Source organism: Dermacentor silvarum, chromosome 11, assembly GCF_013339745.2.
Source record: "Dermacentor silvarum isolate Dsil-2018 chromosome 11, BIME_Dsil_1.4, whole genome shotgun sequence".
Taxonomy (NCBI): domain Eukaryota; kingdom Metazoa; phylum Arthropoda; class Arachnida; order Ixodida; family Ixodidae; genus Dermacentor; species Dermacentor silvarum.
In genome coordinates, this window is record NC_051164.1 from 10,034,716 (window position 1) to 10,052,432 (window position 17,717).

At 48.4% G+C, this 17,717-nt stretch overlaps 1 protein-coding gene across 1 annotated transcript in view; it reads right to left on the bottom strand.

Annotated features, from left to right (window-relative positions):
- LOC119433642 (uncharacterized) overlaps positions 1-17,717 on the bottom strand; it is a 187,998-nt gene that overhangs the window by 41,770 nt on the left and 128,511 nt on the right. Inside the window, exon 12 of the mRNA XM_049659073.1 lies at positions 4,995-5,070. Within this exon, the coding sequence (XP_049515030.1) occupies positions 4,995-5,070 (76 nt within the window). The remainder of the gene's footprint in view (positions 1-4,994; positions 5,071-17,717) is intronic.

Here is a 17,717-nt window from a genome sequence, read left to right on the forward strand (position 1 = left end):
GTTATAGAAACAAATGAACTAATATTTCAACTATTACTAACAACATTTGTTCACCATAATGTTGGAAAAATTACTGATGACGCGCCCTGGGCAGCCAATCGGATTGCTCGCCCTGCTGAATTTTTGCGGAAGCGATGCCAGTAGTCATAAAGAGTAATTACGGCCGAATATAAAACGCGTTCAGCGGTTTGAACATGTGTACTACACTACTTGTGAACTTTAGATATGCCATTTTGCTCCGATCCTCGTAAGCCCTGTTCGCACTCCTGGAAAAAAAAGTGCAGGGTGCACTATCGCAATGAGAATGACCTAAGTCATGTTCTTATTTCCAAGTATTGTATTATTTGTGCGCACGAGAGTTCAGAACGCTGGCATCGAAAATACCAGCGTTCTGAACAGTTACGTTACGTGTCTTGGCTTCGTTTGCAAATAAGAACAAGCATCAGGACGACGCGCATATTCTCCGCTCTCAGACGCACACACAAATTTTCCTTGAACACTGAGCACTCGATCGTTATATCTAAAAAACCGCCTGCCATCAGCGGCTACTTTAGTGCCATTAGATTTCGAAGCCGAGAAACCGTGACAGCGCACTTGGGGGTGTTATTTTGCATACTCATCTTGTTCTGTAGGTAGGCGCGCCCGTAACGTATGTTCCTTTTGTTCCGTTTAGCAATAGAAACAAACTTTGCGCAGGCTATGTCCATATAATGCGTTTTGGCGGATCTGTACGGTCAGCATATGCTGTTGGTCCGCCATCCGCGTTAAGCAACGCAGATGGCGGATGTTCGCGGATGCTCCCTGTCATCCGCGTTGAGCAAAGGAAAAAAATTCGGAAACCTTGGATAAGCTGAGACCTTCTTTTAAGAATCAAGGAGAAGAACAACTTATATTACAAGTTTATCCAAACTAAATATGCTTAGCTTTTTCGTCTGTTTAAATTATGCCGTAATCGTTTGGATAATGATATTAAAAAAACAAGGCGTGACTACTTTGCTGATTTTTTTTCGGCGCTGCAGCTGGATGTTCTCAGCTTATGTGGAAGAGACTCAATTCTGTCTTATAACATAACGTGACTCCTGATACAATCACGTAGAAATAAATGGTCAAGAACTTTCAGGTACACTGCTTGAAGAGGCCTTTAATAAGGACTTTATTAATGTCGTTAACATGCCCGTTGTGCAATAACCTAAATAACCTTGCCTATATTACAAGCACAATTTTTAACACCCGTCAATGAAGTTGAAATAAATTATATAATTAATAGCCTTAATAGAAGTAGCGCAAAAGATATCGATCGACTCCAGATTAAACCTATTAAGTATGTTGCTGATCTTTTAGCCCCCTGTATTTCTTATATATTTAACCTCTGTCTTAATCAGGCTGTTTTTCCTCGTGAAATGCAAGTAGCTCGTGTAATAGTGCTGCACAAACAAGGTAACAAAAATGACATGGGCAACTCTCGTCCCATATCAATCCTTGCTGTATGTTCAAAAGTTCAGGAAAAAAATCATTTAACATCGCTTTCTTGAATTCAAACAAAAATATAATCTTATATCTCTGTTCAAGTTTGGTTTCCGTATGGACCTTAGCATTGAGTTTGCGTTATTAGCTCAGAAAGAATTGATCTTAACCGCAGTAGACGAATGAAAATTGGTCTTGGCAATTTTTTGTTATGATAGCAATTATATGGACACTTAAAGCGGATTTCTGCAGTCGCCGTCGACGCCGTGAGGTTCCGTATAAAGTCCAAGGGCGATAAAACGTCGCCGCGCGCCGTATGTGCGAGTGAAACCGCGCGGGGGACGCGCGCTTTCACGGAGAGCGAACGCACGGCGGAGAGCAAACGCGACTTCCTCCGCTGCGCGAAAGGCCGTGGGGGTATGGGAGGGAGGGAGGGAGCGGGGGCAACGCTGTGCTGCGGCACCAGATGCGTATGTTGCAACCGGGCGCAAGGGGAACTGGCGACGCAATCTCCCACCCGAAAGGAACAAAGCGGGAAGGCAGCGCGGGAGGGAGGGACTTCTACTCTTCGAACAACTGCGTGCTTTGCGCCAGTGTGGGCTGTCGCGCCCACCGTATATCTTGAAAGCGTTCTCCAGACGGCTCTGACCTTTGTATGCGCTGTGCTTTCGCCGCTCACTTTCCGTTGAAGCGATAGACCGCACGAACCGTCTCTCGCTGCGGCGGCCGCGCTTGTTCACGCCACCGTTTTGACATTGGTTGTCTGCGGTCATCGAGTGTTATCTATTCATGTTTGCTTGTGCGCGCTGACACCACGCTTGTCAATTTAGTTAGTAAGCGAATGTGTCCAAGTTTATGCAGCCGATAAAACTACTATCCCTACTCCGTATAGCTCTTACTAATTTGCTATCGCAATTGATGCTTCGCCTTTCGGTCGAAATTGCGACACTTTTTTGGACTTTACCAAAGCCTTCGATCATGTAAATCATTCTCTTTTAATTGAGAAGCTTTAACGCTATAGTTACCGCAGCAAAACTGCACACCTGATTAAATCCTATCTACAGTACCGTGTTCAGACCGTAGACATAAATCATGATCTGTCCAGTCCGCTTGCCGTATCTTGCGGTGTGCCACAAGGTAGCATCTTGGACCCGTTTCTTTTTAATCTTTAGATTAATGACATTTTCAGTATAAACTCTGTGGTAAAATATATCGTTTACGCTGATGATACCAGCATCTGCCTGATAGGAAATTCGGTCTATGAAATAATTGATGAAGCCTCCCAACCCTACATAAGTTAGACGAATGGGCATGCCAAAGTAGCTTTAGGTGAAATACAAACAAAACAAAAGCTATGATATTTCGCAGTAAAAATAAGAACAGCTTTAAAACACTGGGTGTCGTCTTTCAAGCAACCTCATCCTGGGATACAGATATGGACTGTTTAGCAGTAAAACTGTCACGGGTAATTGGTATTGTTTATCGCAATCGCCATACGCTGCCACAAGAAGTCCTGATGCTTATTTTGAACTGTTCGTTTAAATCTCGCCTTAAATATTGTCATTTAGTTTGGGCTACTACCACTCAAGAAAATCTGCACAATATTCATGTCTTGCAAACAAGGTTCTTACGTATAATTGAAAATGTCCCTAGTTACTTTCATACAATGAATTTTTTGTAAAATATAACGTTATGCCAATCGCAACAATAAACTGATTACTGACTGTGTGGAGCATATAAACAAGAGTTAAAAACTGGATAGGGTTTTCTTAAGCAACTTGCCAAGTTACAAAACAATACCGCTATATTTGCAACACGCAAAAAGGAATCCTGGAAAGTACCAACAGTAAGAACATTATATGGACAAAATAAGCTTCGAAATGACCTACCAAGATGACTTAATAGATTAAAGAGCGAAGCGATTGAATTGGGGAACACGGAATTTAAAGCTATTTGTAGACTTTGACTTGACTTTGCGAATTGGATTTTGAGGAAATGTGAAGAAGAACCGGAATTTCTCACTCGCATGCTTTGGACGGATGAGGCGAATTTCTCCAGAAATGCACAAGTATGCGCAACTGCACAATGCACAATTTAGACCTGAAATTTAAGTTCCATTGCATTGGATTTACGTTGCACTGTCACTCTAGAAGCGAAACATTCATTACGATAGCAAATTATGATACAGATATATATACATTAGTATGGATTGTTGTTTTGTCGGCAATGTCAACTGCTGTCAACATTCGCTTGCTATTAAATTAACAAGCATGGTGCCACGCACGGCGAGGCGCCACGAACAGATCTCACTCAATGACACTTGCTGTCAGAGCGCTGGCATGATAAACAGAGACCGTATCGGTGAGACAATTTCTCTTTATTCTGCAAGAGGGCCTCTGCGATCCCTTCGAAAGCCGAGGACGATTGCCAGCTGCAAGGAACTTCACCAATTGTTTGTCAAAACTGGCCTGCATCGCTTGTGCACAGGAATTTAGGAGGGCACATTCTAGGCCCAGGTTGTCAACGGCTGTCTTGACAAGTTTTCAGTGCACAACATGGTAAGGAACAAGAGCTTTCTGCTAACGTGGGTCATGTGAACAACGTATATGGTTTTGAATAAAGGATATTAAATTGTCGAAAAACCGGAGTAAGCCATGGGAAGGGATTTCATGCATTAAAATTACAATCGCGGGTCTTCTTTCAAACAAATAAAATGTAACAAACATGCCTAAACCCTTGAAAATGCAGACAGTAATTTGCAGTCAACGCAAGGCAGTAAAATATTGCAAAGCCTAGGGGCACCGTTTGTTTTGGGACCCTTAAACAATATTTAAGGGTCCCAGAGGGTGTTCATACAACGAATGTAATATGAATCGAAATAAAGTGTAAACTTAAACACACAAACCAACACATATATAATTGCTCTGCAAATACAACTCACTGTCTAAAAGGATAAAGTTAAGATAAAACAACATTAGCGACTTAAAATTATTGATACACATAAACACTGAATTCTGAAATACCACCGCACCTTTGTACTCAATGAAATCCTTTACGGAAGCACACATTTCTTTCTGAGGCAAGAAATAAAACAAATTTTCCACTTGCACTGCAAATCACTTCAAATCAGAACGTTGTCTAGCAGCCGAGCAATTACACCCTTTGAACTTGCACACTAAGCGAATTTAGTAGTTTCAGAATAAACTGACTAACAAACTGCTGCTAAGCACCCTTGTCGCTGCTAATGCAGAAGCTAATGCAGAAGCTTTTTAATCCAATTAGTTCGGCACACATATAAAGTTTGGAGCGATGAGTCAGGTTAATTCATCTACATCTGTTTGTCGAATTTTGTGTACGTGCTGAATAAGTTGTACTAGAACCAGGGGAAAGCACGAAAGACAAGAACTCAGAGGAGGCACACAACAACCACACGTAGCGTTGTTCGGGCAATTCCCTTGTTTAAGATGTTCAAACATCTAGCCGACTCCTTCTCTGAATAAATTGAATAAAAACAAAAATGGGTGACTCACAAGCATTCGTGGAAGGGTCTGCACAATCCGTCGCTTCGTTGTGCCAAGGACGACGGTCACCTCTATTTCCTTGTTACTGTAATTATGGTCACGCAATCAAAATATTTCGTTAGCCAAATAGAGACAATTGCAGATGTAGTCGAAGTCTTTAAATTGTTGTGAAAAACGTAACGCGACAACCCCCTCCCCCAAACGAATGCACTCCCCCCCCCCCCCCCCCCCACACACACACACACAAACAAGAACAAGGACACTAATATGCACGGCATGAATCTGTTTTCTAGAAACAACTTTTATAGTCGGCTGGTTTGATCACTGCTTCCGGGTATGTGGACTTCTACTTCGAAATAGAAAATCGTCGCATACATGCGCTCCAGTACCCGGCGGAGATTAGGCGGTGAATTCGTAGTACTGTTCTATTCATAGGAACCATTGTTAAAAGCGCAACACCACACAACACAAGACCAGACGAGCACAGGCGCAAACTGACAACTGATTTATTGAAGGCAGATCTCCAGCTTTTAACAATGGTTCCTATGTCTAAACACCAACTAGCCCAACAGTCAACTCTTTTAGACTGTTCTATTGTCTGCAATATTTGTTTGGTTTGGTAATTTTCAACCAATAAGCCCAAGTTATCACATTTTGGAAAGTTTTCAACTAGAATTGTCAAGTGGACCAATTTATGGATGCAGGAAGCCAGTGAATGGCGATCTTCATCTGGCTTCAGTATTACTTCATTTCTTCGAAACGGCGTCAAAAAAAGAAAAAAAAAAAAGGCGTACACTGAATGACACTACGAACACAAGCTCCGTGTTCAGCCCCGTGCCATACCGTGTTTGTGCCTTTCTGTGGCGCTATTTCGAAGAAATGAACCCTTACACACTCATCCAACCGACACCTCGACCTAATAAGGTGACAGTGGATGGTTACTTGCGTGGCCACTGTTCTTTTTTTTATTGCGATAGCAATTATATGGACACTTGAACCGGATTTCTGCCGTCGGCGTCGTCGTCGTCGTCGTCGTCGTCGCCGTCGCCGTCGCCGTCGCCGTCGCCGTGACGTTCCCTATAGATAAAATCTTCGCCGCGCGCCGTATGCCCGAGAGGAAGCGTGCGGAGACGCGCGCTATCACGGAGAGCGAACGCACTCAATCTCCCACGCGCAAGCAAGGAAGCAGGAAGCCAGCGCCGGAGGGAGCAAAGGGGGGGGGGGGGGGGCGCACTTCTCTGCCAACAACCGCGCTCGTCGCTCGCTCGCACCGTCTCTTATCTCCACACGGCTCTGACCTTTAAGTGCATTCGCCGCTCAGTTTCCGTTGAAGCGATAGACCGCACGTACCTTCGCCCGCTGCGGCGTATGCTTGCTGCCAGCGTTTTGACAGTCGTTGTCTGCTGTCATTCAGTGTGATCTCTTCGTGTTTGTGCGCGCTCACACCACGCTTGTTCATTCAGTTCGTAATAGTCGGGCCACATTTTCCAACGCACGCTACACACGCAATGCTGCCCGGATCGGCAGTGCAGCGCTACAGGTGTGTCCCTTCGCACGCGCTGCCCACGGGAAGCGCTTCTCATCAACACCACCGTTTCACACGCGCCTTCTCGTGGTCATCGAGTCTTTCTTCATGTCGGTCTACTTACGCCGCAGCACACCTGCTTACTTAATCAGCTCATGTTTACTACAATTCATATTGCTACCAAAGCCGCTCACCTTACTTCGTATGACATTGCTGTGTTGCTATCGCATTCATTGCTTCGCCCTTAGGGCGAAACTGTGACATTTTTTTAATCCTAATAAAGATTTCGGTGCAATCGCACTGAACTTAAGTGAGAGCGAGATCTCCGCTTGATAAGAACTTTATGCTCACTGCACGCCTAGCTCGCGTCGTTCGTGTGCGTCTGCCATTTCGGCTTTCACGGTGAAATTGGCAGGTCTTCTTCAAGCTAAATAAATTATCAGGGTCAACTTCTGGCATTTTTTTAACAGCGGAGATGTTTAAGCCGGGCGTAATGCGTCTGCTGATTCCAAAAATGCGGAAAGGGTCCAAGCGCAATATGGCACATACCCCTGTGAACTAGCGAATCTGAGCCTATGTCTAGCTAAGCATGCATTGGGACTAGTTAAGCTTAGTAAGTCATCGATAACCAATCGATAGCAAATCAATAGCTAATCTGGAAAATTGCGGAAAGTGCTGGGGATGACTTGGTAGCGCTTAGCCTAGCCCAAATACGTGGCCAATACCTTGCGATAGCCAATCGATGGCTAATAAATAGCTAATCGATAATCGACAAATAATCAATATATCCCAGAAAATGCTGGGGTTGACTTGGTTGACTCCTCCGTCAAGGTCCACCCGATGTCTAAACAAAGTGACCAAAACACAACGGCCCAGTTCAGTTTTACCCATCTTTTCGAAAGGTATAGAAAAAAAAAAGATTCATTTGAGCTGCTCGTGGACTTAATCGGCACGATCTTCTTGACGATTTTCATCATGGCTTGAGGAAGAATAGCTCAAACGAGACAGCACTTGGCACACATAAAGAAACAATAATAGAAGCATTTAGCAAATGGAAATTGGAGAGTTATAGTTCAGCGGGGGTTTACGTGCCAGCGGGCCTAGCGGGTGAGCAGAGATGCCACTGCGCATGTGCGGTACGCTGGCGCGGCCAGCGTGTTTACGGAGCAGGCCCTTCGCTCCGCTGGTTTCCTCTCCTCAGCGGAGCGCGCGCAGCGGATCAGCGTTTCTGCGAAACAAACATGACGACCACCTGCGCGAACAGCTGCATGTCGTCGGCGTCGTATACAAACGCGGCGCTGGCTCGCCTGCAGGCGAAAAAGCCTCGGATGTGTCTCACCACTGAAGAGGACCTCCGTATACTCCGAGAGGTTTCAGCAACGAGGCCGTTTGGCGACGATTTGAAGTGGATGAACGCGATCGGGAACCCGAAGCTCACGCTTGGCCGCGAGCTCACGCTAAATCCAACCTTGTTCGACAGGTGGCGCAGCACAGCGCTCAGTTCTAGGTGATGATGATGATGATGATCTATTGGCATCCCCTTTGAAACGGGGCGGCGACAAATAGTCACCTAGCCTGCTTGATTTAATCAGGTATACCATACATGTTCTTTATCTTGCATTTTTGTATACCTATGATTATTTTTCTTTTTCAAAAATTTACCTTGTACCGCTGCCTATGATTTTAAGAGATCAGGTCGCATCCATCTTTTCCCTACTTTTTTTCCACCAGTACTCTAATCGTCTCTTGCTGATCTCTACGGCTGATCTGTTTATGTTTCCTTCCACTTTAAACCCAAGCGCTTCTGGGAGTTGCACGTTACCTACGGTTCTCGCTGGGTGGATCCCGTCGCATTCCATTAGGATGTGCTGAGTGGTCTCTGGATCTTTACTGCAGCATACACATGTCTCATCTAATTCCGAATATTTGTTCCGATATGTTTTCGTCCTTAGGCAACCGGCTCGAGCCTCAAATAGCAAGGCACTGCCCTTTGTGTTATCGTACAGATTTTCCCTTCTAATTTCTTTCTTCTCATTCTTGTAAATCTCCATTGTCCTTTTCGTTTCCATTCTTTGCATCCAATTCACGGTCTCTATTTCTCTCACTTTCTTTCTGATGACCCCTGGTTGTCTATTTACAGTTTCGATTATCCTGTACTTGGTTGCCAACTTCCTTGACCTCTTCCTCCATTCTGTGTCCACGCTTTTCATGTAGAGATACTTGTGCACTTTAGCCGCCCATTTATTTTCATCCATGTTCCTGAGCCTTTCTTCAAAACTAATTTTGCTTTGTGCTTCTCTGACTTCAAAAGAGGCCCAACCCATGTCTCCTAGGGTTCCTCGATGCGTGCGCCCCCTCCGCCGCCGTGGAGGGTGGAGTCATTCTGTGAAGGGGTGAATGCCGCCTTTCGACCGGCGGCCGCCATTGCGCTCCCCACGCATTGTCGCGGGTGGTTGAGTGAGACACGTGTGCGGCGTCTTCTAGGGCAAAATGCCCGAGTGTTGCGTGCCACAGTGCACAAACCATTCGCTAAATGGCTGGAAGATGTTCAGATTTCCGAAAGATCCGAAGAGGCGACTCCTGTGGCTGGTAAAGATCAGGAGCGACAAGTGGCAACCCACGGACCGTTCCTGTTCGTGCAGCATAAGTTATGCCCTTTCTGTGTTTGGGGAGTTAAAGCTGTGTGACACGGGCACTTTTGGTCGCGATCGAGCCTTATCCGGATCAAATTTCTCGATCCTGATCAGCTGCCTTGCGCAAGCTGTAGAAGGAAGCCGATCATTGTTGAGAAATCAGATCCCGATCGGGCTTAATCGCAATCACCAGTGCATCGTGTATAATAGTCGTTCATTTGCACGCTATTTCCCGTAGCGTTTGTCCGTATTGTAGTCTTGATATCTGGCATGTAAACGTGCGTGTTTAACTCGTTCGTTTCTGGATAGCACAAAATGCGCTGTTCTTAAACGCTTGTTGAGCATGAACTGCAAGTGCGTAAAGATCTGCGCCTACGTTGTGCGCTTTTAAATGCGAAGCATTTCTTAGGGAACTTCGGCGACCTTGAGCGTATCTATCTATCTCTCTATCTAGCCGCCTACAACTTTGTGCTCTCCTGGTCGTTTCGTCAATGACATAAACAATCTACGACATGAAAATCGCTATATGTATTGAATGCATTTTGTTTCCTCTACGTTGAGAAGCCGTGTGGCCGCTTTATATTAAAGATATCGATGACCGGTCGCTTTATAACAATTACCGGTTTACGCTTTATTGCTGCGGAAAACATGCTCAACAAGGTTTCATAGTCAATGCCTGCATGAGAGCCATGATTTAATGCCACAAAAGCCATATGTAGAGCACCAAATCATCTGACATGTATTCCCCCCAACAATTTTTACCCATCTGCACATTTACAGGACGGTAAACGAAATAAAATTGAGAATACCCTGCGTTGCAGCATGCAGTCCGTAAATGGGGTAGCTGATGAGTGATGACTGATTCGAAAACACGAATGTTTTTTTTACAATTTCGTTGAAGGCACAAAACACAGACACAACGAAATGCGATGGGACTGTGTGTGTGTGTGTGTGTGTGTGTGTGCGTGTGTGTTTCGCACGTTTACCCAATATATAGCCCAACAAGACGCGTTTTTAAGGTGTTTACGCAGCTGGCTTGGATGGTAGCCTTCCGCTGCCAGTGAGACCGGCTGCAAATTCCGCTCTAAAAATAAATATTACAGAACGTAAATCGGAGACCTTCACACTGCCGATGCGAAAACTTTGTGTTCTCGTCATATCGTTAGAGTGCCACACGTTTTACACAACGAACTCTATGTGCAGCTGCGCAAAGTACCGCTTGCTGCCTATCCTGGCTATAGGCTGCCTGCGGAGAGGGCATCGTAATGGCGGACGCCGTAGCAGACGACGCGGTTGTCTCCACCCTCCACGGCGGCGGAGCGGGGCGCACGCATCGAGGAACCCTACTCAGTTCTAAAGTCCCTATATAGAAAATGTACCGCCATCTACTCTCTCCTCCGCCGTCTCCTCTCCTAAAGCTCTTGTTTTTTCTTTACTTTTTGCTTGCGAAAGCAAGTCGGCGGTGGCGCCCCTCGAAAGTCCCCGTTGAAGCTTTCAGGCCGGCCGCCTTCGCCGCGGGTGCGACTGTTTTCACAACAAATCCGTGCAGGACCTCGCCTCGATGATGTTTGACCATTTTCTTTTATTGCGATAACAATTATATGGACACTTCAACCGGATTTCTGCCGTCGGCGTCGCCGTCGTCGTCGCCGTCGCTGTCGTCGTCGCCGTCCCCGTGAGGTTCCATATAGAAAAATCTTCGCCGCGCGCCGTATGCCCGAGCGGAAGCGTGCGGGGACGCGCGCTATCACGGAGAGCAAACGCACTCAATCTCCCACAGGCAAGCAAGGAAGCGGGAAGCCAGCGCCGGAGGGAGCGCGGGGGGGGGGGGGGGGGGGCGCACTTTTACTATGCCAACAACCGCGCTCGTCGCTCGCCGGCACCGTCTCTTATCTCCACACGGCTCTGACCTTTATGCGCCGTGCATTCGCCGCTCAGTTTCCGTTGAAGCGATAGACCGCACGTACCTCGCCCGCTGCGGCGTACGCTCTTGCTGCCAGCGTTTTGACAGTCGTTGTCTGCAGTCATTCAGTGTGATCTATTCATGTTTGTTTTTGCGCGCTCACACCACGCTTGTTCATTCAGTTAGTACCAGTCGGGACACATTTTCCAACGCGCGCTACACATGCGATGCTGCCCAGATCGGCAGTGCAGCGCTACAGGTGTGTCCCTTCGCACGCGCGCTGCCCACGGGAAGCGCTTCTCATCAACACCACCGTTTCACACGCGCCTTCTCGTGGTCATCGAGTCTCTCTTCATGTCGGTCTACTTACGCCGCAGCACACCTGCTTACTTAATCAGCTCATGTTTACTACAATTCATATTGCTACCAAATCCGCTCACCTTACTTCGTATGACATTGCTGTGTTGCTATCGCATTCATTGCTTCGCAGGGAAAGCGGGGCTTAGCAACCTTGGTCGCACGGAAGTGCTCCTTCTAAGTACACAAATTACCACTTGGCAAAACCAGGGTGGAGATCATTATGGTCGAAATTATCCTTAACAATTGGCTTAAGAGCAGTGTTTTCCTTTTAAACATATACAGCTCGCCGTCGGATCAACGGCAGGCATTCGCCACGATCATGACAAAGGCGGTGGCCCTTACCAAGGGGGCCCCCATAGTGATAGCGGGTGACTTCAATGCACCCCAGGATTCCTGGGGATATCCCCGCAACTCCACCAAGGGCAATCTCCTAGTCCAGGCAGTTTCTGACTGCTCACTGGAATTGATTACGGATCCTCAATACCCGACGCGAATCGGCACGTCGGTAGTCCGAGATACCACTCCGGACCTGGCGTTCGTCAAGAACGCCCCCGGAGCAGGATGGCGAAATTTGCAAGAGAATCTGGATAGCGACCACTTCATTGTGGAGATTACCCTAACAATTAGCGCAGCCCCTACCAGGGAATTTAAAGTGACGGACTGGGATGCCTTCCGGAAATTGCGGGAAGCGGACCAGACCGACTACTATAATCTCGATAGTCTGTTCACAAGACTACAGAAGGACGTACAAGCTGCGACTAAGGTGGTTAAGACCGACCTAAAAGTTGATCGGATGGACGCGCGCCTTGCGCACCTCCTAGAAGCCAAAAACTCCATCCTGGCCCGCTGGAGAACGCACAGACTCCATCGCCGACTTCGCAAGAAAATTGCGGAGCTCAATCGTGCAATCGAAGCTCATTCCATCGAACTGTCCAAACAACAATGGAACGAAGTGTGTTCCTCGGTTGATGGGCAGATGAGAGCGGGGGGAAAATGGAACCTCCTCAAGCACTTACTCGACGATTCGCAAAGCAAAAGCAATCAAAGACTAGCCATTGATCGCATAGTTCACACTCAAAAGGCGGCGGGCGTATTTGAACACGTCCTCCTGCAAGAGTTGACCGAAAAGTACCTCCCGCTGGGCCCCTCCTGTGACGGGGATTATCCTCGTTACCGGGGGGGGGGGGGGCGCAGTGGGGGAGCTCGACGCCTCCTTCACAGAATCCGAAATCTGGGAGGTGCTCCAAACGCTCAACGGTCGCTCTGCACCGGGCCCGGATGGAATCTCCAATAAGCTCCTCCGAAACTTGGACGGACATTCAGTAGCGTTGCTCACCGAGGAAGTCAATAAAATCTGGGAAACGGGCCTCGTCCCCGACTCCTGGAAGACAGCCTCAGTGGTGCTCATCCCGAAGCCAGGCAAACCTCTTGCGCCGGAGAACATGCCATTCACAACCGTATATCTATGCACATAGAAACTAATGAGTTATTCCCTCACAACATGGTCGGCTTTCGGCCGGCACTCTCCACACAGGACGTCATGCTGCTTATAAAGAGGCAAATCCTTGATGATGACACTAGAGACACTAGGGGCATCCTGGCTCTAGACTTATCCAAGGCTTTTGATAACATCTCGCACCGGTTCGTGCTAGACGTGATCTCGGACCTGGGCCTGGGGTCACGATTCCATGCGTATGTTAGCTCTTTCCTCAGGGATCGCAAGGCCACTGTCAAAATAGGGCAGGTCAAATCCAAGGAATTTACATTGGGAGCGAGAGGCACTCCGCAAGGGGCGGTCATCTCTCCCCTACTGTTTAACATCGCCATGAAGGGCCTCTCGAAAAGACTGGCCACAGTAAGAGGCCCTCTACGCGGATGATATTACCGTGTGGTGCATGAGAGGGTCTGACGCTGCAGTTGAGAGTGCGCTCCAAGAGGCGCTCGACATCACAGAACACTTCCTACTAGACACGGGCCTGAGTCTGTCACCAACCAAGTCCGAACTTTTATTGTATAGGCCCACCAGACGGGGGGTTAGGTGCTCCACACCCTTAGATCAAGTTCCCATAGCCGTCTATACGAGGAACGGAGAACAAATCCCCAGAGTGGATACCATCCGGGTCCTTGGACTCTTGCTGGAATCGCTCGGGGGCAACTCACAGACTATAGCCCGCATCACCACCAAGACGGAGAACAAGCTTAGGCTTATCCTCAGGGTCTCGAACCGCCGGGGGGTTTAAGTGAAAGCAATCTCCTCAGGCTCTACCACGCGTTTCTTATGAGCCACGTTACTATGTAGCTTCCGCTTTGCGCTGGTCTAAACGGGAAGAGGCCAAAATCGACGCCCTCACGCGCAAAAGCATCAAGCGCGTGCTGGGTTTACCACTCACTACCAGCACCGAGCGTCTCATGCAACTAGGCATGCACAACACCCTGTCAGAGGTGATCGAGGCCCAACGAGTGGCCCAAATAATACGACTCTCATCATCGCGAGCGGGGAGACGCATCCTAGAGTCCGTTGGATGCGGTCACCAGGAAATCATGGAGCGCAACGCGACCCTATCACCCATGGTCAGAGATACGTTCAAGGTAGATCCCCTGCCACGTAACGTCCACCCAAAATACAATGTAGGGCACCGGGTAGCCCGGGCTCGTTCCCTATTAAAAGTGGCTGCGGCCACTCCGAATCTTGCATGTTTCGTTGACGCCGCCCAGTACGGGCGTTCTGATCACTATGTCGCAGTTTCGGTTGATTAAAATGGTACTCTCATTAACTCAGCATCCGTGCGGAAGGTTTCTGCAACAGTAGCCGAGCAGGTTGCTGTAGCTATAGCACTGAAGGACCCTCTACGCACCCATATCTTTACAGACTCTAGGTCTGCAGCCCGAGCGTTCGCCTCCGGCTCGATATCAAAGGAGGCGGCAGCCATCCTCGGCACCGAGAGGGCTGCTGGTTTTCATATCATAAAATGGTTCCCGGCCCATATGGGAATCAATGTGCACTCTGAGGTTGTTAACGCCAATGAGTTAGCCCATGACTGCGCTCGAGGTATAACACACCGCGGTGGTTCCGGTAGACTCACGGGCGGCGACTTAGGACTGTACAGGGATTCGCTCCTCACCTTCCATTAAATCTTGGCACATTATCAACTTTCTCGGCGGGCCTTTCCGCTACCACATCCTAAACTCACTAGACCACAATCGTCGGCCTTTCGCATGCCCCAAACGGGTCGTTCCCCTCCAGGGGCCGATTCAGTCACTTCGCGCCTAATGTAGATCCCCACTGTCCAGACTGTGGGGAGGCGTACTGCTCTTTATCTCATATGCTCATCGCTTACCACTCTAACGGACTGGGAGGCAGCCCTTAAGAGCGGCGACCTCTCAGAGCAACTACGGGCTGTCCAGAGGGCCTGCGACAGGGCGGAGGACCACGATCTTCCGACCCCGACGTGGGTGCGGCCCGCGACGGCTACGGGGACTCCCTGAAAAGGGAGGTACCCTAAAGCGGTTCCTCAGGAACACAAATAAAGTTATTTGTCTGTCTGTCTGTCTGCTTCGCCCTCAGGGCGAAACTGTGGCATTTTTTTTCTTCCTCTCTGTTTGGCGGCGTTGGAACGAAGAACACGCTGGGCTGGTGGTGACTAGGCACAACTGTGGTTGTTGTTAAGGGCTCGATGGTAATCCTAAATAAACGCATCACTATTTTGATGATCAAAATATAATCTCACTATCAGGGAGGGATCAGTCTAACTGACTGGAGCAGTATTTTTTTATTTGGGGTATTGGTAAGCGGCGCTCCGCAACACCCCAAGGACCGCCGCTTCGCATCGACGCCCGGCACCGCGGCTTCCGCCGCGGTACCGGGGCACCACTGACCGCGCCGCCAAACAGAGAAAGAGAAAAAAAAAGAAAATGGTGATACCAAGAAAGAAAGAATACAAACTTCTTGCCGAGGAGGGATTCGAACCCGCGTAGACCCGGTCCCAAGGGGAGCGTCGTAACCACTAAGCCATACAGCCGCGCTTCCGGAGCCTGTATTCATGCGAGCCACATGATTGCGTTCGAGCGGCGTCGTCTTCGTCGAAAAAAAAATGGTCTACGTCAATGAGGCGAGGCCCCGCCCCTGCACGGATTTGTTCTGAAAACAGTCGAACTCGCTCCGCCGCCGGCGACGGCGGCTGCGCAGAGGGACTTTCGTCATGGCACTGAGGCCGAAAAAAAAACAAAATATAAAGAAGTTAAAGCGTGCGCTATTATCATCCAAGCGGAGATACAGGAGAGAGATAAGCGGCGTTATTCAAAGGATGGCGGTACTTTTCCGAAGGTATAGGGACTTTATAACCCTGACACAAGGGCAAAAGTAAAGTCCTTTGCCGTAAACCCCTTTTGTTACACCGAAGGACCCTTTGCAGAAAGGAGTTGCGCCGATGACGCACGGCAGCGCACTACTTTAGGTGGTTTCTCAATTGAACGCCGCAAAAAAAAAAAAAAAAAAAAAACCGCTACTTGTTAAAGCAGCAAGAGAGAAAACATTTACAAGAAGCTGTGCATGTAGAATACATGCAGTGATTGTAGAACCTAAAAACATTCCCCCCCCCCCCCCGCCCCATTTTCGATGGCTTATAATGCGCATTTTTAGAATTTAACATGGCGGCGCTAGCGACGTGGTGCGGGCGTTTGAGAGTATAGCTAGAGTAAATCTTCACTGTTCGACAAATCGCATTTCCCGCTAAAATTTAAAACATTTTTCAAGGTAAAACAAATACTTACAGGGCACCTTAGTTATGTAACAGGTTTTCTTCTATTGATGAGTTGTGCACGCTGTATGCGAGAGTACACCTTTCCGCTTGAAAAGTAGATGCCCGATCTTCTTTCCCGCAAAGGAACTTTGCGGGAGGGAGATACGCCATTGTCGTGTGTCACTGCGCTTGAACGCCTTTCCAGTAGATGTCCCCTTACCTAAAGGACTTTAGAGTGCCCGTGTGTCAGGGGTATCACTCAGTTTCACCAAGCGAGGGATCGCTGAGCTAAAACTCTTCCTTTCGTGGGGGCGTTTCACTGCCCTCTCCGCTCGCCCTCTCGTTCTGCTGTTCCGTAAAGCCGTTGAGCTAAAACTCTCTGTTGACACGTGTACTTGTTTATCTTTCTCCAGTGACCGTGTTTCACCGTCTAACAAATGTTATCACTCAGCGCAGGACGCACCTGCGTGTATTGGAAGTTTCTCGAATGTCATCGATAGTTCCATCCGCTGTCTGTTGTCACCGAACATTGTGTAATCTGATTGCACGTATGCGCGACGCGAATTGTGTAGTACTTTCTGGAAGACACGCGGGCCCCAGCGATTAGTCCGGAACCTTCGATGACTCATGTATAAAAGCCGACGCGCTTGTGTTCGCCGCTAACGTTGTTCTTGAGTGTAGCCTATTTAGAGCACTGCACGGGCTCGGGCTTACCCGAAAGCCCGGGCCCGGCCCGGCCCGTGGGCCGGGCCGGGCCGGGTAAGGCAGCTTTTTCACGGGCCGGGCTCGGGCCCGGCGTGTGCTTTTTGACCCGGGCCCGGGCCGGGCTTGGGCTTTCTGCGAGTTATTATCGGGCTTCTCAACTCTGAAAAACATGTATTTTTCGGTCTCGGGCCGGGTTCGGGCCAGTTTCGAGTAGGGCTCGGGCCGGGCTCGGGCTTAAGGTAAAGGGGTGGCGGGCCGGGCTGGGCGGGTAACGTAGATTATTTCCGGGCCCGGGCCGGGCCCGGGTCTCGCCATAAAGGTTTTGATCGGGCTCGGGTGGGCCGCCCAATGTAAAAACGGGCCCGGGCCGGGCCCGGGCCGCAAAAATCGGCCCGTGCAGTGCTCCAAGCCTATTATTGCGATAGCAATTATGATGATGTGTGGTGTTTTGTGGCGCAAGGGCCAGTTATGGCCAAAGAGCGCCATGCCAGTGTTTGTGAGTGTGCAGTGGAGCGATGAATTCTGAGAAGTAGATGTGACGGGGCTGTAAAGGGGCCTAAAAATGATCGCTGTAAAGTGCGTAAAATATATATGTACTAAAATCATGGCAATGAATAATGAGGTGTACTATGCAATGAAGAATGCACTGAGAAAGAATGACACGATATTTAAAATATTTAAGATGCAGTAATTAGCAAGAAGCACTACTGCCTAGACAGAGCCCTTGAACCACAAGGGCCTGGAGGCATGTGCTATAAAAATTATCACAGCGGCATCCTCTGGAGAGAGGATGCGCTACGAACTAGTTGGGCTAATAACATGCAGGACCACATGGTTCAAAAAATCTACGACTGCTTTGACATTAAA